The 23,591-nt window shown below is 33.9% G+C and overlaps 1 protein-coding gene across 4 annotated transcripts in view; it reads left to right on the top strand.

Annotated features, from left to right (window-relative positions):
- Positions 1-23,591, top strand: part of LOC105498962 (vacuolar protein sorting 13 homolog A) — a 246,971-nt gene that overhangs the window by 160,831 nt on the left and 62,549 nt on the right. For all 4 annotated transcript variants that reach the window (XR_011612428.1, XM_071077637.1, XM_071077638.1 and 1 more), the window contains exons 46-54: positions 369-472; positions 5,292-5,574; positions 7,551-7,946; positions 8,213-8,317; positions 8,443-8,589; positions 12,192-12,320; positions 12,778-12,911; positions 19,335-19,464; positions 21,453-21,685. Coding sequence is in view for 3 of the 4 variants with exons in the window: in XM_071077637.1 (XP_070933738.1) it covers positions 369-472; positions 5,292-5,574; positions 7,551-7,946; positions 8,213-8,317; positions 8,443-8,589; positions 12,192-12,320; positions 12,778-12,911; positions 19,335-19,464; positions 21,453-21,685 (1,661 nt within the window). In the remaining variant the exon portion in view is untranslated. The remainder of the gene's footprint in view (positions 1-368; positions 473-5,291; positions 5,575-7,550; positions 7,947-8,212; positions 8,318-8,442; positions 8,590-12,191; positions 12,321-12,777; positions 12,912-19,334; positions 19,465-21,452; positions 21,686-23,591) is intronic.

Here is a 23,591-nt window from a genome sequence, read left to right as displayed (position 1 = left end):
ATTGTCACTTTTACCATACAAATATTTAAAATTTTGATTTTTTTCTATGAATTTTTTTCTACTATTTTTGTCTAAACAAAAACGTATCTCTAAACAAATTAGTCTTTATCCTAAAGTGAAGGTGATATTATCTTATTCCCCTGTAGGATACTTAAAGTCTGTTTTTGAGATTCCTTTTATATAAAACTGTAGAAATTTTTCTTGTCTGTTTTAGGATAAATAATATGTTTGTTTCTTTTCTAATTTACATAAGCAAGATGAATATTGCCTGATAGTTCCTTTGTTAAGATATTTACATGGACTTTTTTTTACACATCTGTAGATTCTTAGATTAATGATACTAAATATTATTTGTTTTTCTTTCCCAGATAAGAAATCATTTTTCAGTCCCACTGTCTGTTTACGAAGGGGATACCTTATTGGGAACTGCCTCACCTGAAAATGAATTCAACATACCATTAGGATCTTACCGGTATTTTTTCTTTATCATTTTATTTACTCTGAGATCTCTTGTAGACTTTTTAGTTTCTGATTTCACATGGATAACTTTGATCAAATCCATCCTGCTAATAGCTCATCTAACTCATGTAGGTTTCAGTGCACTTAGATCTTAAAAAAGAAGTATTATTTAATTTATTGTAATAACTTATAGCAAGCATATTATATATACTTTTCTCTTAAATATATTTTTGTTGCAATATAAGCATCATAAGCATAGTCATATGATTAAGAGTTTTAAAAATGTCTAATAGATGATGCCTGATGGTTTCTGAATTTATACTATTATGAAGTAAATTTTACTTCTCAAAGGTTTTATAATACAATTTTTTTGACATTCTTTTAGTAAACAGAATATTTTATCCTTTTCATATGTGTTCATTGTTCAGGGATGGAGTTGTAAATAGAAGTATATACTACATTAATTTTAAATTTTTAAAGTAATTAAATTTGATACAAGATATGTTTTAAGAAAATATTAAAATTATAACAAAATATGAGCTAGTCTTACAGATTTATATCGTAACAAGTAAATATTAGTCAAGATATGTAATCTGGAATTGAAAATAATCTCTTATATGGAAATTTAACCCTGTTGGAGAATAAAACTTTCCTCAGAATTAAGCATTGTAGTTTGTTTAAATACCATTTTAGAATACACACTAGAAATAGATACTTACCTCAGTGCTACAGAAGGATAGAGGCAGAACTGCAAACAGTGCTTACCTGTTCCCTTGTCCAGAAGTTCAGAATGGGATCCTCAATGCTCTGAAGACAGTCTAGCAGTTTTAGGCACGTATTTTCACATAGATCGACCTGCTAAATCTAATGAGTGTTTTATTGCTTAGTTCAGACTTGCTGAGGGAAAGAATTGTATTGTTGAGAGAACAACAAAATAGTCATTTACAATATCTGATCTTGCTCTAGAGGTGATTTGGGGTGGGTTACAAGACTAGATTAAATATGACATGTAAGATATATTTAAAAATTTCTGTGAAGAACTTTCATTTTCTTCTTGGATAATAAAAGTTAATGATACTCTACTTTTTAATACATTTCTGGTATATATTTTGTGTCTCTCTCCGTAGTAGAGGAAACAGTGCCTTTATACTTTTTTCCAAGGCTGAATGTTAATTTGTTACATGATAGTTAATCTGTCTTAATGAGAATTAGTAGTGATTAATTCATCTTAATGAGAATTGTTACTGATTAAGTACTTCATCTTAACTAGAACTATTAGTGACTAACCAGCTTGGAGTTTTCATTAGGCCTTTTTTTTTTTTTTTTTTTTTTTTTTTTTGGAGATAGAGTTTCGCTCTTGTTGCCCAGGCTGGAGTGCAATGGCGGGATCTCAGCTCCCAGATTCAAGCAATTCTCCTGCCTCAGCCTCCTAAATAGCTGGGATTACAGGCATGCACCACCATGCGCAGCTAATTTTGTATTTTTAGCAGAGACGGGATTTCTCCATTTTGGTCAGGCTGGTCTCGAACTCACGATCTAGGTATTCTTTTAATCTAGTACTTCAGTGTAGGTGCACGTATATTTAAGATGTGAGGTCTTAACAAACAGTTATCTTTCTCTATTCTGTTTCTATTCTTAGATTAATGGTACAGATAAGTATAGATGCAGATAAATATAGGAAAACAATTTATATTTTATTAAAATATTTAAATAGAATTTAAATATACTGATTCTTTTATTAATTTAACAAATATTTATCAAGGTTTTCTGTGGATGAGACACTCAATACCAAGAAGAATTGCATGTGACTTTTGCCATCAAAAGATGGATATATTACATAAATGTATGAAGTAGGAAACAGTGGGTTTTGGAGAGTTATAGAAAGTGTTACAGTTGCCAAAAACTATGGAAAACATAAAAGGGATTAATGACTGACTCCTGGGCAAGATACATGAAGTACAGTAACATGTAATATAGTAATATGGAGATTAGATGGAAAAGGCTAAGAAGAAGGTGTGCATGAACAAAGATAAGGAAGCATGAAAGCATAGTGTTATAAGGAATAGTTGGGAATTCATTGGAATGTAGAGTACATGTTGGAAGATAAAATTTGAAAGATAATTTAAGTTCACAGTTAGATGGTTGCTCTCTGATTTTCTTGCTCCATTTTTATAAATTTTATCTCCGTCTATTAGTTTGATCTGTTTTTTTCTTCTTGTCTCAGATCATTTGATGTTCTGTTTCAAGACCATTCACTCTATCTTCTCATTTAAAACCTCCTGTCATTGATTATCTTTCTTTCCTGTTTTCTTCATTCATTCCTTGAACTTTCCTTTGACCTTTTATATTTCTCTTACTTGGATCTTCTCTTCAGAACACCCTTTTTGGGAAAATTGTCACTTCTGCAAACACCTTGCAGTCTGTCTAGAAAGGGCCAACCACTCTGCCCTCAGTCTACTCTATACATGTGTTTTGGTACCTATCACAATGCAGTAGTTCTCTTTTAACATTACATTTCCCACCTGATTATGATCTTACTCATTTGTTTGTTTTCAATTTTGCCTTGTTGGTACATAATAGGTCCAATAAATGTTTTGATAAACTGGGTAAGTGTATTACCATTAGTTTAATTTGGAAAAAAATAAGGTTTTACCTTTAAGTGTTAGAAGTAAGAGTGGAAAATAGAATGAAAATTATAGAAGGAAGTAGAAGTAGAATAGGCTATATCTGTTAACTCTTTTGACAAATAATTTGTATGCTTCAGTCAGGGAAGAAGGAAGTCTAATATTGTGTCAAAGTCCAGGGTGCCAGTAGCTGGAAGTCACTGAAAAAGGACATGCAGAAAAGTGGGTAGAGTGGTTCAGTGTTCAGTCTAGCAAATTTAAGGTGCCATCAGAAATTATTACAGAAATACATCATAGATATTTAACATTTTAGGAGTAGAACTTAGGAAAATAATCAGGGTTGGAGATAGTGTTGACTGTTGTTCATCTATAAAGGACAGTGTCATAATTATAGCTAATAATTTTTACAAATATAAAAATATTTCTGAAATGTTTGTTCTTGGCTACAGTGTCGGTTCAAAAATTATTAAGTGTAAAATATTGCTGAAATGTAAACAATGTAATATTCAAATATAAAGATTATGTGACAACCAATAATTTTGTCATCATTTTCTTAAACCACTCTTCTGCAATGCCAACAAAAGCCAAAATTGACAAATGGGATCTAATTAAACTAAAGAGCTTCTGCTCAGCAAAAGAAACTACCATCAGAGTGAACGGGCAACCTACAGAAAGGGGGAAAATTTTTGCAGTCTGTCCATCTGACAAAGGACTAATATCCAGAATCTACAAAGAACTGAAAAAAATTTATAAGAAAAAAACAACCCCATCAAAAAGTGGGTGAAGGATATGAACAGACACTTCTCAGAAGAAGACATATGCGGCCAACAAACGTGTGAAAAAAAGCTCATCATTACTGGTGATTAGAGAAATGCAAATCAAAACAACAATGAGATACCATCTCATGCCAATTAAAATGGTAATCATTAAAAAGTCAGGACACAGCAGATGCTGAAGAGGATGTGGAGAAATAGGAATGCTTTTACACTGTTGGTGGGAGTATAAATTAGTTCAACCATTGTGGAAGACGGTGTGGTGATTCCTCAAGGATCTAGAACCAGAAATACCATTTGACCCAGCAATCCCATTACTGGCTGTATACGAAAGAACTACAATAAATCATTCTACTATAAAGACAGATACACACATATGTTTATTGCAGTACTGTTCCCAGTAGCAAAGACTTGGAACCAACCCAAATGCCCATCAGTGATAGACTGGATAAAGAAAATGTGGCACGTATACAGCATGAAATACTATGCAGCCATAAAATAGAGTGAGTTCATGTCCTTTGCAGGGACACGAGTGAAGCTGGAAACCATCATTCTCAGCAAACTAACACAGGAACCAAAAAAACCAAACACTGCATGTCCTCAATCATAAGTGGGAGTTTAACAATGAGAACTCATGGACACAGGGAAGAGAACATCACTCACTGGGGCCTGTTGGGAGTTGGGGAGCAAGGGGAGGGAGAGCATTAGGAGAAATACTTAATGTAGATGATCAGTTGATGGGTGCAGCAAACCACTGTGGCATGTGTATGCCTCTGTAACAAACCTGCACGTTCTGCACATGTATCCCAGAACCTAAAGTATAATTAAAAAAAAAAAAAACGCTAAAGCAGAAAAAAAAAAATAAAGTACAATATCATACTGCTGTAAAAACAAACAAAGAAAAACACTCTTCTGCATCTATGGCCCACATTTTAATAAAGTTAAATATCGATTGAAAACTTTCATTTGATTAATGTTGGAAAGCTTGTGATTATTTTTTCAATAGTAATTTTTTTAGTTTATGAATTCAGTCATGGCATTTATTTCCTTTTAGGCCCACATATCCAGAAAAGCCAAATTCTTGCAGTTATATGTACAAGTCACAGATGATTCTATGTGGTTTGCTTTGCATATATAACTGATACGATTTATGTATTTTTATATGAAACCATTTATCTTATAAGTGTACTTTTAAGATAGTAAGTTTGTAAGAAAAATATTCTCCTCTTAAAAGTCAGACAACTTGATGAGCTTCCAGAAAGTTAAGGTGATATCTATTTATCTATCTTACTTATATCTAAAAGGTATATGAAAATATAAAAATTTATTACAATATTGTGAAAGGAGGTAAGTTTGTTATTCTAAAGCTGTGATTATATACTTTAATATGTTTTCCTTTAAAGCATTTTAAACTGTATCATTTAATCTCATGCAGATCATTCCTTTTTCTGAAGCCAGAAGATGAGGACTATCAAAGGTGTGAAGGAATTGACTTTGAAGAGATTGTGAAAAATGATGGTGCTCTTCTAAAGAAGAAATGTAGATCTCAAAACCCTTCCAAGAAATCATTTCTCATTAATATTGTTCCAGAAAAAGATAATTTAACGTCTCTATCAGTGTATTCAGAAGATGGTTGGGATTTACCATACATAATGCATTTGTGGCCACCTATCCTGCTCCGAAATCTTCTTCCTTACAAAATTGCTTATTATATAGAGGTATCGGCAAATTGTTTTAGTGCTTTCCTGTTTTTGATTTTGTAGTTTCAGTTTTTTAAGATTAAGAACAATAAAAACTATTTTAAAGATCTAATAAAAATTAGAATACTAGAATACTAGTAAAGAACAGGTAATGCAGATATTCTTTTGCAACAAGTATGAGAATTATTATTGAAATAACATTTAAGAACTAGACTTCAGTGACAAAAAAAGCCTGCTACATTATATTGTATTCTTTTAGCACTGATTTTCTTAAAAGATTATATACTTGGTAAAGTTGCTTTTTTTCTTACATACTCTGTTTTAACAGATGGTGTGGTTTCTTCCTGTTGTTATAACATAGGAATCCGTACATCTTAAGGTTTTATGTGAATATTTCATTTGCGAGGCTTATCAAATGGAAGAAAGTAGTTCTTCATTGTCATCTATTATAGGTTTATTTTACCTTTAGAATTACCATTTGTTTGCTTTTTAAAAAAACAAACTTTTTGCTTTCTCTCTGTTGCTCAGACTGGAGTGCATAGCTCACTGTAGCCTCAAATTTCTAGGCTCACGTGATCCTTCCTCCTCAGCCCCCCGAGTAGCTGGGACTACAGATGCATGCCATGCCTGGATAACTTTTTTTAATTTTTAATTTTGTAGGGACAGGGACTCACTGTGGCTTGTCTTGAGCTCTTGGGCTCAAGTGATCCTCCCGCTTTGGCCTCCCAAAGTGCTGGAATTACAGGCGCGAGCCAGTACACCCAGCAGTTTACACTTTTCTGATACATGTCTCTTTTGGAGGAAAAAGTTAACATATTTATGGTTTTAAATGTGTATTTCCATATTGAGTAACAAATTATCATAATGGTTAAGAATTTGTACTTTGCTGTCAGATTTGAAATTGCATCCTAGCTCTGTCACTTGCTAGCTGTATGTTCTTAAGCGGGCTTTATTGCTTTTGTAAATCTTTTGTTGTAGTCTATAAAATAAGAATAATAAAATTTGCTTGGTTAAGACATGGGGGAAATCAAATTAGATTGTATATGTAAAAGATTTGGTACAGTGCCTGACAGACAAGGGTTGCCATTTATTTATCACTCTAGCACTACCACCACCATTGTTATTTTGTGGAATATTATTTAACTTGTAAAAAATCAAGAACTCCTTACTTTTGCTTTAATTAATTTAAAATCATGAGATGAAGAGATTCCTATATTATAATAATAGGAAGAGAACAAGATAGAGATGCTGGAAAAACTGGTGAGATATTCAGATATACTGTCAATTTATGTTTCTATTCTCATAGAACTTTTAATTGGATGCTTTTAGTGATCACATTCTGTCTGGCAGTTTCCAAAGGATATGATCAGTCTTTAGAAAGACAATTGAGCCATGGTATGGGGAAGGGACTAGAGGGGACAAGAGCGGTTAGGAGACTCTTAAACTGAGAGGTCATATAGTGACATGAACTAAGATAATAGAAGGGTGGGTCGAGGGAAATGAGCAGCTTAGAGAGATACATATGATGTAATAATATAAACAGTGATTGGAAATGGGTGATGAGGGATTGTGGAGGTAGTAGGGATTGCTTATTTTGGATTACCATCAGTTTTTGCCCACATTTTACTTTGTTTTGTTGTTTTCAAAACAAAAATCACTAGTGGTTAAGATTGTCTTTTTGTTGTTGTTTTACCAATTGTAGTGTTTTATGTTTATAATTTCCAGGGGAGTTTCCCATTATGTTATTTAATCTAATCTTCACAGTTTGTCCTTTGAAGTAAGTCATTTAGAACATTTTACAAATACAGTAGCTCAAATCTCAGATTAAATCCTGTGTAGAGATTTACACAGTTGACAAAGTTAGAACTTGAATGTAAGTCTTCTGACTTGTTCTGATAGGTGCTTCAGAAGCATTTTGTGCAGCATTTGGAATAGATAAATAGAATTTTGAGGCATATTATTCTGCAACATTTAAATTTTTTTTTTTATTACAGGGAATTGAAAATTCAGTTTTTACTCTAAGTGAAGGACATTCAGCCCAGATTTGTACTGTACAGTTGGATAAAGCCAGGCTACGTTTAAAATTACTTGACTATCTCAATCACGATTGGAAAAGTGAATATCACATAAAGCCTAATCAGCAAGACATTAGTTTTGTCAATTTTACCTGTATTACAGAAATGGAAAAGACTGATTTAGATATTGCTGTCCATATGACTTATAATACTGGTCAGACAGTTGTGGCATTTCATAGTCCTTATTGGATGGTCAACAAAACTGGTCGCATGTTACAGTACAAAGCAGACGGAATTCATCGAAAGCATCCACCTAATTATAAAAAGCCAGTTCTCTTTTCTTTTCAGCCAAATCACTTTTTTAATAACAATAAGGTATGCATTGTTTATTCTGTTTTTCCCTTGTCTTTATTTGCTTGTCGATTTTTAGTTTTAAAGTTCTGAGGAATAAATATTATGAAACTTGGATAGAAATAACTTGTTAAATATTTGAGGCCAAAAAGATTGGAATTTAATATTATAAAGGTTTAGTGCATTAACAATGTAATATTTTGTTTATGCTAAAAACTAATTTTTATCAGTTTAAGCAGGAATTTTTAAGGGTACCTAAATTGTGATGTATTTGAAATATTTTTTCCTAGGTTCAACTTATGGTAACTGATAGTGAATTGTCCGATCAGTTTTCAATTGATACTGTTGGTAGTCATGGAGCTGTTAAATGTAAAGGCCTGAAAATGGACTATCAAGTGAGTTCATTCTGTGCTTATCAAGAAACTGTTTATTTTAAATGTTTTATTAACTACTTAATTAAATTTTATAAGGATGTTATGATACGTAACAGTTTTTGAGCTGTTAATTTTATTTTTCTTAGGTTGGTGTCACTATAGACCTGAGCAGTTTTAACATTACTAGAATTGTGACATTTACCCCTTTTTATATGATTAAAAACAAAAGCAAATACCGTATATCAGTGGCTGAAGAAGGAACTGATAAATGGCTCTCTCTTGATTTGGAGCAGGTGGGTAGATGAATTTCAGAAATATACCTCTTTGGATTCTATTTTCTCCTTAATGTTAGATACCTAAAGTCACCATGTAATGTTTTAACTCTCCTGTTACTCCAATGTTGTTTTAGTTTCATAAATCTTCATTGAATATTTGTACCCGGCTCTAGATAGATGGCAAGGTTCAATTTTTAATAATTAGATAACTAGGAATGCCCAGCTTGTTAAGGGAGGTAGACGTTTAACAATTACTAACCACTTTGGTTAAATACAGCAGCCAAAGACTAGATAAGGTGTAAATGCATCAAAGAGACGGAAATTATTTATTCTCTCTAGGAAGCTATTAGGAATGCCTTCAGAGAGTAGGTTAAGCCAGACTCTTCTCTAGTTACTTGAGGAGAGTAGTAACTTAGAAGAAATGTTGATTCTGTGCCATCATTAAACCTTTGGATAAGAGTTTTCTGAATGACTGACAGAGGTTGATGGAATATTTTATTTTTGAAGAACTTTTATTCTAAAAGTTAGGATTAGAGAAGTGTTGCTGTTTCTATTCATTATTCCTTTTTGCATATAAAACCATCCTTTTTGGGATTATTCTTGAAGTATATTCTTTAGCATTTCCTTTAGGGCTGGTTTTGAAGGTAAATACCATAAGTGTCTCTAGAAAAATCTCTCTGGCTGGAGCACAGCGAGAGGGACAGTGATCGGGATATAAACCCAGGCGTTCCATGGGGCAATGGCAACCCCCTTCGGGTCCCCTCCCATTTTATGGGAGCTCTGTTTTCATTCTATTAAATCTTGCAATTGCAAAAGAAAGAGAGAAGAAGAGAAGAGGAGAAAATAGATAGATCGATCGATCGATAGATCGATAGATAGATCGATCGATCTCTCTGGCTGCCTTCACAGTCTTTCTTCTCTTTGTCTTTGATGTTCTGCGGTCACGCTGCTATATGTCTGTATGTGGTTTCCTTTTATTTACCCTGCTTGAGGTGCTTTACTCCTAGATCTGTGGATTAAAGTATTTCATGCTTTCTGTAAAATTTGCTACTACTGTCTCTTTAAATATTGCCTCTCCTCCGTTCTTCCATTTTTTCCATCTAAGCCTTTAAATCAAACATGTTGGACTTTCATACTCTATCCTCCATGTCTCTTAATAGCTCTTTTATATTTTCCAACTCTCTTTGCTTCATTCTGGGTAAGTTCTACATATACATCTTTCAATTTTTTTTACTTTTGCTGTGTCTGAACTACTATGTAAGTCTTCAGCTGAGTATTTGAATAATTATAGTTCTTATTCCCAGAAATTTCACCTTTTTTCAAGTCTATTCATTCTTTCAACAAATATTGTTTATTTTTATGTGACTTGCAATATACTATTTAAAGGCACAAGTCCCCATCTTTATGTAGTTTACATTTCAGTGGGTGTAAGGGGGAAACATTAATAATACCATAATCAATTAGTGTATAGTATGTTTCAAAGTGACAAGTCTAATGTGGGAAAGTCTAATGTAGGATAAGGGATATTAAGAGTTCGAGAGCCAGGGGTGGTCTCTAATTTTATGTAAGGTGGTTAGGATGGGACTCATTGGAGTCACATTTGAACAATGACTTCGAGGAAATGAGAAAGTTAGCAATTGTCAAGAGCTCAGCTGAGGAGGAGAGAGCTGAGCTGCCAGGTGTTGGAGTAGCTGATTAAGACAAGCCACAATGAAAGTAACAGTCAAACCTTTAATCACTTACTGTGATAGTAAAGATTGAGCATCCTTAATCTGAAAATATGAAATCAAAAATGCTCCAAAGTTAGAAATATTCCAAAATCCAGAACTTTTCAAGTGCCAACATGATGCCACAAGTGAAAAAATAAATACACTTTATTTTTTTCACTTTCTTAACTGTCATTTTTTTTTAACTGTTAGGTACTTATGTGTGAGTAAGTGTAAGAAAATGATTGTTTATTGGTAACACAAATTGAGAGTCAGGAATGATGGTGATGCCACACAGCCATAGATTGTCAACATGGGTGGTTAAGATAGTGACACATTCTCTTTCTGATGGTACAATATGTACAAACTTTGTTTCATGCACAAAATTATTTAAATATAGTATAAAATTACTTTTGGGCTATGTGTATAAGGTGAATGTGAAACATAAATGAATTTTATGTTTAGACTTAGGTACCATCCCCAAGATATCTCATTATATATATGCAAATATTCCAAAATCCAAAAGAAGTCCAGAATCTGAAACACTTCTGGTACCAAGCATCTCGAACAGGGGATACTCAACCTGTGTAAGCAGGAGGCCAAATCAGAGAAAGCACAGTTACCACCTATTCTGGAATGGCATTGGACAAGGGTCAAGTGGATCAGCACAAGACATGGGGCTTGTCTCACTGTCTATGAAACCTTGAACAGTGTCCAGCAGTTTTATGGACCTGGGGAATGGAGTAGGACAAAGGGGAGGAGCTAGGAATGAGCACTGAGAGTAGACAAAAAGTGTCTTCACTTTTTGTGAAGTGACCATACCCTTGTTTTAAACTGATCATCTGTGTCCCAGTTCTCTACCTGTCTCCCTGATAAAGAGGTCCTGCAGGAGCTCCCAAGGAAGGCCTCTGCCGCAAAGCTCTCATAAAGAGCCTCCAAATGAAGGGCCTGGGCTAGGCATGCAGACATGGGTAAAAGCTTTGGGACAGGGTTGCTTGAATCCTTAAGACTGCAGTGCCCTGGCTGTGCACAGTCAGGTTATATTCCTAAGCATGTCTCATATCTCGTTCCATTAATTCCATTTTATGGTTGAATAAAACTGTCTTTAACAAGCTAAGATACTTAGCTATAACAACCAGGTTCTGCTACATTGTCCTCAAGTCATGTAATGATGATCAGGTATCACACATGAGCAGTCTCACTGAAATATATGAAAGGATCAGTCTGGTCAGGAGTTGACTTAATAGCTTACAGACAAGGCTGTTCTTCATTCTTGTTCTTTTAGCTCAATTTCTAGATTCTTTTGTCCAGTCTTCTTTCTGGTACCTTGAATATCTCCTGTTCTTTTAGTTTGGTTTCCAGATCACTCATGTTGAAGTTATTTCGTAAAATTCCGAACTTCCTTCCTACTCTGAACTTTGAATACTACTTTTACTTTTTTACCCTTATTTGACAACCAGATGCTAGATTTAATATATGTTCTGACTTACCATTTTTGTGTACTTTGACTTCTGCCTAATTTCCAACGTTCATACCTGATTTTGATTTTTAGTAACTGAATGTACACTTGTTTTAAACCTGATCTGTGTCCCAGTTCTCAGCTCAGGTTTCTTGCTGATTTTTCAACCCTTCTCTGTAAGATCACGACCACATTAAAGTCTCTTTTCTCGCCAGCAGTTCACTTTCCATAGTTCTTCAATTTGCTATCCACTGCTTCTTGAGTGCATAGTGCTGACAAGTGACAACCCATCTTCAAGTTGAAAGTTTACAGCTGTTTAAGCAACCCAATAACTAGAGCAGTGTTAAAAGAGATTTTTTAAAGTTTAAGTGTACTCTGATGGGAATATTAAGATGATTTGTGTATTTATGGTGAAATCTGTTTATTTTTATAAACATATATAATGTATATTTTAGTGTATCCCCTTTTGGCCTGAGGATGCTTCTAGTAAACTTCTTATTCAAGTTGAAGGGAGTGAAGATCCTCCCAAAAGGATATATTTTAACAAGCAAGAAAACTGTATTCTATTGCGTCTGGATAACGAGGTAAGTGGTTTTGTTTGTTTGTTTGTTTGTTTTTGTGTGTGTGTGGTATGTGTTTTTGGCATATATCATTAGAAAAGCTAAAATATACTGACTGGTATTTTATTTATTTTTTTGTATCAAATAATTACTTCTGTTGATTTTTCCTCTTTCCCCAAAAATGAACAAACATTTCTTTTTGTAAAAGGAAACAGAGATCTAAGATAATTTAATTGTTATATCAAAAGTTAGTTGGAATGCCTGAAATACTAGAATATACAACATCTGGAATGTCATCTGTCTGTAATACAGTGATTGAGATTATAGATTTCCAGAAATGCAATACAAAATTCTGAATTGTTTTCTCAATCATCCCAAAAATTAAATTATCAAGTTATGAGTAGTCTGTTCTTAGATGTTATTAGTTAATATTCTTGGGAAAATGATTATATTAAAAATGTTTTCTTTTTCTTTCTTCTAGCTTGGAGGTATTATAGCAGAAGTGAATTTGGCTGAGCATTCTACAGTTATTACATTTTTAGATTATCATGATGGAGCAGCTGCATTCCTCTTAATAAATCACACAAAGAATGAACTTGTTCAATACAATCAAAGGTAAGATTGTCACAAATACAGTAACTCTTGATGGTGTAAGTCTAGATGATGAGGCATGGTTTTTATGATAATTTCTTAAGAATATAAACACTGATAATAGCATTGTAGCTATATAAAACGATGTTCCATTAAAAAATGTATTTGAAGTATGTAGGGGTAAAACTGACTTGATGTCTACAGTTTATTTTGAAATGCTTCAAAGAAAGAAAAATGGAAGAGGTGAAGCAAGTGTGGCAAAAGCTTGTTCATTGTTGACTCTGATGAGGACTGTCAGAGTTTGTTGTGAGTCTGAATTTTGTCTATTCAATATAGTGTAAATATGTAAAATTTCAGATTTTCTTTTTTCAAACAGGTACCTTCTTGTTGAGGTGTCTGGGGGAAAGGACTGCTTCCTTAAAGGCTATAATTGAATCTTCGTGGTTTAGGACTACTCTTAAACATCATTCATTTTAATTTGCTGTGATATCATATCTTCTTAGTGCTACTACAGCTTATGCAAGTTTCTGATCCTGTACTTAGTAGTTCCAGGTTGTCTTGAATTTAGTTTGTTTGCTTTCTTTCTGTATTTTCACCTGTTACTTTTCAACAAGCACATATTTATCATTGCACTTACACTTTCTTTCCACTGCTAACTGTACAACTTCTTATCATTGATTAAAATCAAACAGACATTGCGTAAAGACCACAGGGCTGGACTAGCAAGTACCTAAAAGTCGTTTTGGGTAGCATTCTCTCATCTATTTAAGATGTTAAGAAAGAGGAATGCCTGTTTTCTTAATTATCCACGTTATAAAAATGATAAATTGTTTCTAACCATGTGTGTGCAAGTGTCTTTTTGGTATAATAACTTCTTTTCCTTTGAGTGGATACCCGGTACTGGGATTGCTGGATCAAATGGTAGTTCTACTTTTAGTTTTTTAAGGAATCTCCATACTGTTTTTCATAGTGGTTGTGCTAGTTTACCTTCCCACCAGCAGTGTGAAAGTGTTCCCTTTTCACCACATCCATGTCAACATCTTTTTTTTTTTTTTAAATTATGATCATTCTTGCAGGAGTAAGGTGGTATCTCATTGTGGTTTTAATTTGCATTTCCCTCATAATTAGTGATGCTGAGCTTTTTTATATATGTTTGTTGGCCATTTGTGTATCTTCTTTAGAGAATTGTCTATTCATGACCTTAGCCCACTTTTTGATGGGATTATTGTATGTTTTTTTTTTTTTTTCCTTGCTGATTTGTTTGAGATCCTTATAGATTCTGGATATTAGTCCTTTGTCAGATGCATAGTTTGCAGATATTCTCCCATTCTGTGGGTTGTCTCTTTACTCTGCTGATTATTTTTTTTGCTGTGCAGAAGGTTTTTAGTTTAATTAGGTCCCATCTATTTTTATTTTGTTGCATTTGCTTTTGGGTTCTTGGTCATGAACTCTTTGCCAAAGCCAATGTCTAGAAGAGTTTTTCCAAAATTATCTTCTGGAATTTTTATGGTTTCAGGTCCTACATTTAAGTCTTTGATCCATCTTGAGTTGATTTTTGTATAAGGTGAGAGATGAGAACCCAATTTTATTCTTCTACATGTGGCTTGCCCACGATCCTAGCACTTAATGATCTCCCAGAGTAGGAGATAGTCAAGGTACCAGAAAGAAGACTGGACAAAAGAATCTGGAAACAAAAAGAACAAGAATGAAGAATGAGCCTTGTCTGTAAACTATTAAGTCAACTCTATCTTAGGCCCTGACCAGACTGGTCCCTTCACATCTAGTCCCTTCACTATAATAGGGTGTCCTTTCCCTACTTTGTGTTTTTGTTTGTTTTGTTGAAGATAATTGGCTCTAAGTATTTAACTTTATTTCTGGTTTCTCTATTCTGTTCCGTTGGTCTACATGCCTGTTTTTATAGCAGTACCATGCTGTTTTGGTGACTATAGGCATTGTAGTATACTTTGAAGTCGTATAATGTGATGCCCCCAGGTTTGTCCTTTTTGCTTAGTACTGCTTTGGTTATGAGGGCTCCTTTTATGGTTCCATATGAATTTTAGGATTTTTTTTCTAGTTCTGTGAAGAATGATGATGGTATTTTGATGGGAATTGCATTGAATCTGTAGATTGCTTATGGCAGTATGGTCATTTTCACAATATTGAGTCTACCCCTCCATGAGCATGAGATGTGTTTCCATTTGTTTGTTAAACTTTAACTTTTAAATAAATATTCCCTTCTTATGTAATCTCCGCTGTCATTATCCTAGTTCAGTAACCCTCCATTTCTTATGTATTTGAGTAGATTTTTTGTGTATTGTTTTGTTTTGTTTTATTTGAGTAGAGTTTTGTGTTTTTTGTTTTGAGACACTGTCTCAGTCTATTGCCCAGGCTGGAGTGCAGTGGTGTGATCCAGGCTCACTGGAACCTCCACCTTCCGGCTCAACTGATTTTCATGCCTCAGCCTCCCAAGTAGCTGGGTTTACAGGCATGTGCCACCATACCCAGCTATATTTGAGTAGATTTTTGATCTATCTCTATATATCTAGTCTTATCTCTAGTAAATCTCCCACTTTCTACTAGAATGAATTTTCTAAAATAAGAAATATAATCATATCTCTCTTTCAAATTTTTCTTTTTTTACCCATTTCTTTAAAAATATACTTCTAGGCTGCCTTTCTAAAAATTTGTCTTTCTGTGGCCTAAATCTTACCCTATACAAAGTGAAGTTTTTGTTTCCTCAGTGCTCTAGGTCTTTCCGTGGGTTTTTACCTGAATAGGTGTTTCTTTCAGCTAGAAAAATGCCATTCTGTAATTATTTAAAAGTCAAGAAACAACAGATGATGGCAAGGCTGTGGAGAAATAGGAACGCTTTTACACTGTTGCTGGAAATGTAAATTAGTTCAACCATTGTGGACGACAGTGTGGTGATTCCTCAAAGACCTAGAATCCGAAATACCATTTGACCCAGCAGTCAGTCCCATTACTGGGTATGTACTCAAAGGAATAGAAATCATTCTCTTATAAAGATAGATGCACGCACATGTTCCTTGCAGCACTATTCACAATAGCAAAGACATAGAATCAACCCAAATGCCCATCACTGATAGACTGGATAAGGAAAATGTTGTACATATACACCATGGATACTATGCAGCCATAAAAAGGAACGAGATTATTCCTTTGCAGGGATATGGATGGAGCTAGAAGCCATTATCCTCAGCAACAAGAACAGAAAACCATTCCCACTTATAAGTGGGAGCTGAACAATGAGAACACATGGACACAGGGAGGGGAACAACACACACTGGGGCCTGTTGGGGTCACGGCAGAAGGGAGAGCATCAGGATAAATAGCTAATGCATGTGGGGCTTAATACCTAGGTGATGGGTTGGTAGGTGCAGCAAACCACCATGGAATACATTTACCTATGTAACAAGCCTGCACGTTCTGTACACGTATTCTGGAACTTAAAAAAAAAAAAAAAAAGAAAAATGCCATTCTATGTGATCCCTTCCCTTGCCACCTTGATCTAAGTACCCCAGTTTTTGATAGCACCTTTACATATGTAGATTACAGCATTCATCACATTGTGTTATTTTCTTGTGAGTTTGAGATGTGTACACACAGATAGTTAATAGTCTACTAAACTATGGTTAGTTTCCCTTTTCTTGGAATTTTCATTGCCTGTCCCAGATAGCCCAGTACATTTTTGCATAAGGAATACTCTGCAATGAATTAAACAGATTAAAATTTGTGTGAATTAAAAGCAGTTTTAAGTATTTTTAAACCAAATTTATTTGCTAATCAACACATTTACATTTGATTTTTTTTTTTCATGGAGAAATGAAGACTGTGATTTTGTTTTCTCCTCCACATTTCTGTCTCTTGGCTTTTTAAAAAATATAGATATTATTTCCTGCATATAAAAGTAATAGTTGTTAAATTACTATTTAAAAAAATACTAGAGAAAAAAATGTGAAAGAGGACCATTTAATCCCTGAAATCCTAATACTGTCAACATTTTGGTTCATTCCTTTTCCTCTCCTTTCCTTCCTCCTTTGTTCTCTCCCTCCCTCCCTTTCTTCCTTCCTTATGTATCTCTCATATTTGACAGCTATTGTGAGCATATAAATTTGTTTCAAAGCACAATTTTTTTTTCTTTCTAACTTTTATTATAGGTTCGGGGGATATATGTGCAGGTTTGTTACGTGGGTAAATTGCATGTCACGGGGTTTTGGTATACAGATTGTTTCGTTACCCAGGTAATAAGCATGGTACCCAATAGGTAGTTTTTCGATTCTCAGCCTCCTTTTACTCTCCACCCTCAAGTAGGCTGCAAAGCATGATTTTTACTGAATGAATGATATTCCATCATTTAGATGCTCTACAGTTAAATAATACTTAATTGTTCAGAATTTTTATTTCAACTTTTATAATTTTAGAATCAGTTTATCTTCTTTTTTTGTTTGTTTGCTTTCTGAGATGGAATTTTGCCCTTTTGCCCAGTCTGGAGTGCAGAGGTGCGATCTCAGCTCACTGAAACCTCTGCCTCCCAGGTTTGAGCAATTCTACTGCCTCAGCCTCCTAAGTAGCTGGGATTACAGGTGTGCGCCACTGTGCCTGGCTAATTTTCGTATTTATAGTAGAGACAGGGTTTCGCCGTGTTGGCTGGCTGGTCTCGAACACCGGACCTCAGGTGATCCGCCTGCCGCGACTTCCCAAAGTGCTGGGATTACAGGCATGAGCCACCGTGCCCAGCTCAGTTTATCTTCTAATAATGATCTTCAACCCATTTGTAATCATTGTAAAAACTAATTTATAATTCCTTACCATATTTTTTGTAGTATATTTTCTTCTAATGATTTTTTTGAAAATACATATTCTGTTTCAGTTATGGATAATTCCTTTTTTTGTTATTGAAGGTTTTGATACATTTAAAATCAATTTTAAGATTGAAACAGTATCTGCTAGCTTAACCATAAAAAATTGTAATGCTTTTTTACCTTTTCTTCAACCTCTTTCCAAATTCTTACTTTCTTGTGAATGTAATTTGGGATTTTTTCAACCAGATTAATATAAAATGGTTAGCTTTTCAAAATATGTATTATTTGATTCAAGGCCCTTTTGGTATTTGCATTGATTTTAATGTTTTAACAAAAAAAGACTTTCTTAAACTGGTTTAGTTGTTCACTATGGGTTCTTCAATATTTCTATATCCTAGTTGTTAAAATGTTATTTTGAGTTTGTCTCTAGCTTGGTTGGAAAAAGTCTTGAGTTTTTTTTTTTTTTTTTAGTAAAGATTTGTGGGTAGTGTTATGCTATTGCTTGTTTGAAATGTCTTATTCTTACAAATTTATGACAATTTGACATAAAATTTTAAGTGATAACATTTTTCTCAAAATTGTGTAGATAGTGTGCCATTGCTTTTTGACATTAAGCGTCATTGAACTGTGAAAGGGGCATTTTTATTTTCTTGCGAGTGACTGTGATTTTCTTAGTTACGTGTTAGGGTTTTTTTTCCCCCATTTTCTTACAAATATATGTCTAGAATGATACTGTTTTCATTAATGTCTGATACCCAGTGAAGTCTTTTTTTTTTTTTTTTTTTCTGAGACGGAGTCTCACTCTGTTGCCCAGGCTGGAGTACAGTGGCGCCATCTCGGCTCACTGCAAGCTCTGCCTTCTGGTTTCACACCATTCTCCTGCCTCAGCCTCCCGAGTATCTGGGACTACAGGTGCCCGCCACCACACCTGGCTAATTTTTTCTATTTTTAGTAGAGACGGGGTTTCACCGTGTTAGCCAGGAGGGTCTCGATCTCCTGACCTTGTGATCTGCCCGCCTCAGCCTCCCAAAATGGTGGGATTACAGGCGTGAGCCACCGCGCCTGGCCCAGTGAAGTCTTTTAATCTGCAGATTTAATTCCTTCTTCTGCTCAGAAGAGCTGTATTTTATTACTTGTTTGGTGTATAACTTTTGTTAATTTTTTTTTCTTTCTGAGCATCGTTTTTGAGTCAGTTGAATTTCTTAGATGTGTATTTCACGTTTTGTGATTTTAAAGACTAATTTAGTTACTTTGTTTTTGCTCTAGTAAGACTTAGGAAAGAGTTACCAATTAAATTCTCTTAGAATTGGTATAAATAGAGTAAAGTAGTTGGAAATAATTTTCCATAATTAATTGGTATTAAAAAATTGACAAAACAGTTTTAAAGACTTGAAGACCTTTATTTCCTAAGTAGAACATGTATTTTCTAAGTGGGAAAATAATGAGAAATATTCATTGGTGAACCCTTTTCTAATTGTATAAGGTAAAAATTTCAGCCTTGTTTTAATCAAAACTATCACAGATCTCAATTAGTGAACTAAGAATTAAGTATTATTTTAGGTTTTTAAAAATCTATTAATGTACTTGCATTTAATTTAATGCATATTTTTGTGACTTATGTCAGTTCTCTCAGTGAAATAGAAGATTCCCTCCCTCCTGGAAAAGCAGTGTTTTATACATGGGCTGATCCAGTGGGCTCTAGAAGGCTGAAGTGGAGATGTAGAAAAAGCCATGGTGAAGTAACACAAAAGGATGTAAGTATTGGGTTATTATGGGTTCCCAGCAGCCTTTTTTAAAAAAGGTATTTGGGCTGGGCGTGGTGGCTCACGCCTGTAATCTCAGCACTTTGGGGAGGCCGAGGTGAACCATGAGTTCGAGATCAGCCTGGCCAATATGGTGAAACCCTGTCTCTCCTAAAAATACAAAAATTAACTTTGGGAGGCCAAGGCAAGCAGATCACCAGGTCAGGAGTTTGTGACCAGCCTGGCCAACATGGTAAAACCCCATCTCTACTAAAAATACAAAAATTAACTGGGTATGGTAGCAGGTGCCTGTAGTCCCAACTACTAAGGAGGCTGAGGCAGAAGAATCAGTTGAACCCTGGAGGCGGAGGTTGCAGTGAGCCAAGGTTGCACCACTGCACTCCAGCCTGGTGACAGAGCGAGACTCCATCTCAAAAAAAAAAAAAAAAAAAAAAATGGTATTTGATTTTCAGCCTTCCTAGTTTTAAGGACTGTTTGTGGCCACGCTTCTAAAAAGCTGCCAAAAATCTTCAAAATAGTATTTAAGTATTGACTTAACCAAAAATGTTTCAAAACAGAAATAGTCTTATTTTGTTTACATCATTTGCTTCTACTGTGTTATAAAGAGTAAAGTTGTGTTTAGAGAAGTGCTTTCAGCATTCACCTGAAAAGCAAATATGTTCTCTGCCTTGACAATCATACTAGGTAGATTTAGCTTCTAGAAGGAACATTTAAGGATCCACTGAGTGAACTAAAACAAATTTATTTCTGGGTGGCAAGCTATGATGATCATGTTATGCGCATCTATTTTCCAGTAACATTTTAAATACTTCCAGAACATTTTTTAAAGTTTTTTGTCCTTCAAAATTCATCTTAATTTGACTCCTGATTTTTTTTTTTTTTCCTCACCACTAGTGATTTTTTCTTCCTGCCTATCAGTAGGTGGTATTTTCTCATTGTCTTTCAGTGCTGCTGTTGAGGAGTCTGGTGTGGGTATTGTTTACATTGTATTTAAGAGGATTGCCTATAAGTGGCCTAACTTTAAGTTTTAAAAATTCATGACTATTAGATTTATTCAGGAAAAAAAATTGTACTTTGATATAAAAATAGTCTTATTCATTTCATCTATTGATTAGTACTTTGCATATTTATATCATAGTGATAGTTTGAAGCTTATAAAGATAAATCAGACATTCACTGTAAAATACTAGAAAGACTAGTGAAATAAGTTAGTTTTCTTGATTCTCAGTGTGGTTTTAGTGATATACATATATATACTTAGAAAGTATTATAAGTAACGTAAGTATACCTAGATAATTATTTTATGGTAACAACTCACAGTTTTTAATTTCTGTATATTGTAATGTGAATGTATGCTATACAGTAAAATTTTCTGAAAATCAGAATATTAACTAGAAATTAATGGCTGAATATTAATTATGACAGTTTGCTATGTTTATCGTGTCATTGACCCTCAAAACCCTGATATCAGCACATTTATGTGAGATTCCTGCAGAAATAGCCTCATGATGAATATACATGCTTTGTAGAATATGCAATTGAGAAATAAGATTTTTTTTATCCTGTTTGATTCAGCTATGAAAGGAAATGTGAATTTCAGACTGAAACAACTTTTAATACATATCTGTATTCTTAGTCTTAGAATTGCTGTAGTCTTAGAATAAAGCAGAAAAAAATACTTTGTGTTACTGATTAGCCTACACGGGAAGATTCAATTTTATTAAAATGTTTAAATTTAAAAAATAAACAACTGGCCTGTTTTATGAGTAATAACTTTATATCAGATAACATCAAATGATTTCAGTAATGTAAATTTGCAAGTATTCTACAAATATTAATTCACTTAGTTGCCACTAACCCCATGAAGTAGGTGCCATTAATAGTCTCATTTTATAAATGTAAAATCTAAATTTCATGTTCTTTGGGACCAAATTCTAATTTTTTGTTTTTGTTTTTGTTTTTTGGTGGTTTTGTTCTAGGATATGATGATGCCTATAGATTTGGGGAAAAAGACTATTTATTTAGTTTCATTCTTTGAAGGTTTACAACGCATTATTTTATTCACTGAAGATCCAAAGGTATTTAAAGTAACATATGAAAGTGAGAAAGCAGAGTTAGCAGAGCAAGAAATTGCAGTGGCATTACAAGATGTTGGAATTTCTCTTGTCAACAATTACACGAAGCAAGAAGTAGCCTATATAGGCATCACAAGGTTAGATGCATTAAATTTTGGATACATTTAAATGATCAGTTTCTAATTGTTAAGAAATTGTTGTTGTAAAATCTTTTTTTTTATTGTTATTTTTTTTTATTATTATACTTTAAGTTCTAGGGTACATGAGCATAACGTGCAGGTTTGTTACATATGTATATTTGTGCCATGTTGGCGTGCTGCACCCATCAACTGTTGTTGTAAAATCTAAAATGATTTCGTTTCAGTTTTGTGCTTTGACTATTCATTGACACTGTGGTAATGCTAATTTTAACTGTGCTTGAGGGAATGTTTTGCCTTTTGAAATAAAGATATGGCAGAAATCAAATTTATAAACTCCTTATGTTAATCCTTCCACTTATCTAAAAAGTTATATTTATTCAACTTACCAAAAGTATGTTTTGCATATCATACAAAATGCTTAGTTCATTTTCCATTACCATCCAGCACAGTTCAGGGTACATATGCTGTAGCTTTTGGAGGATTAACATAAAGACAATCACTTTCTAATTTGACCTTGGCACTTTAAGATCTAATAAGATCTAATAATAATCACTGTATTTATCATTTCTCATATAAGACATCACCATTAAATCTTTTGTCTCTCCCTTATGTCCTTATTATTCCTATTCATAAACAGTTAAGTTTAAATTAATTTACATATATTAGTGCTTAATGTGAGAATATTTCTTCTATATAACCAGGATAATGTAATTTTAATCCTTTACTTGAGTTAAATTCTTGAATATATATAAACGTATATGATACAGATGTAAATTTAGTTTTCTGTGTACATTAATCTATATGTGCCCCTGACCTCTTATTGAATCTAATCAATGCCATCTTAAAAGGAATATTAAAATCTATTTTCTTAAGGATTTTTATTCTCAAAAAATGTTTTTACTATTTAAATAGATAAAATACACCATAGATTTTTAAGACCTTTAGACCTATTATGTGTTATCTTCTAAGCTAAGTGATGTTAATGCAAAGATGAATAATATGTGGTCTCTACCTTTCTATTTATTAAATGAATATAAGTTCTATAAGGAATAAACAAATAGAATGCTTAAATAAAATTAAACAACTTAAATATTTAAACAGAATAAAGTCTATAGGCCTTGCAGCATTTTAATTTCAGTACAACTAGATTTCTTCCATTCACACTCTGTATCCTAAATAACTATTTTATACTTTGTCTCCCCTCAAACCCCCATTCTCTCAGCTTACTACCTTGCATCCCACTTCACTGAAAAAATTGAAGCAGTCAAAAGCAAACATCCAGAGACCCATCTCACCCCCTAGTATCACAGCTTCCTATCTACTGGCATTTGCATACTACTTGCTGTACTGACATACTCCCAACAGTTTGCAGTAGATATATGTGCTCCCGTTTAAACAGATTTTTCTCTACTTTTGCACTGTACTTGATTTCCTCCTACCTACCTGAGGACATTGTTCCAGCAGGCCTTTTCTTCATCTCTCCTAAGTCAACAGCTTTTGGCTGTCTACTGAATTGTTTCAGTGTTACTTCTCTCAACATAAAAAATTCTCTTGAACCTACTTTCCTTGCTACCTGTTGCTCATTTCTTTGTTTGCATTTATAACCAAACTCCTCAAATGTACTGTCTGTTTCAAAGGAACTTAACATATCCTGTGTTCTCCAATTCTTTTTCATCCATTTTCCTCTTTAACCACTCCAAACAGGATTTTGCTTTCAAAACACCATGAAACTGGTTTTGTCAGCATTATCAGTGACCTCCGTAATGCCATATCCAGTGTAGAATTATCGGTCTTTACCTCATAGCATTTAACACAGAGCCCTCCTTGATGTAGTGTCTTTCACTTGACTTCCAGAATACCTCACTGTCTTGGTTTTTCTTCCTATCCAGTCTCATTCATTGGT

This window comes from Macaca nemestrina, chromosome 14, assembly GCF_043159975.1.
Source record: "Macaca nemestrina isolate mMacNem1 chromosome 14, mMacNem.hap1, whole genome shotgun sequence".
NCBI lineage: Eukaryota > Metazoa > Chordata > Mammalia > Primates > Cercopithecidae > Macaca > Macaca nemestrina.
The sequence above is the reverse complement of the archived record's forward strand: the minus strand, read 5'-3'. Positions and strand labels throughout refer to the sequence as shown.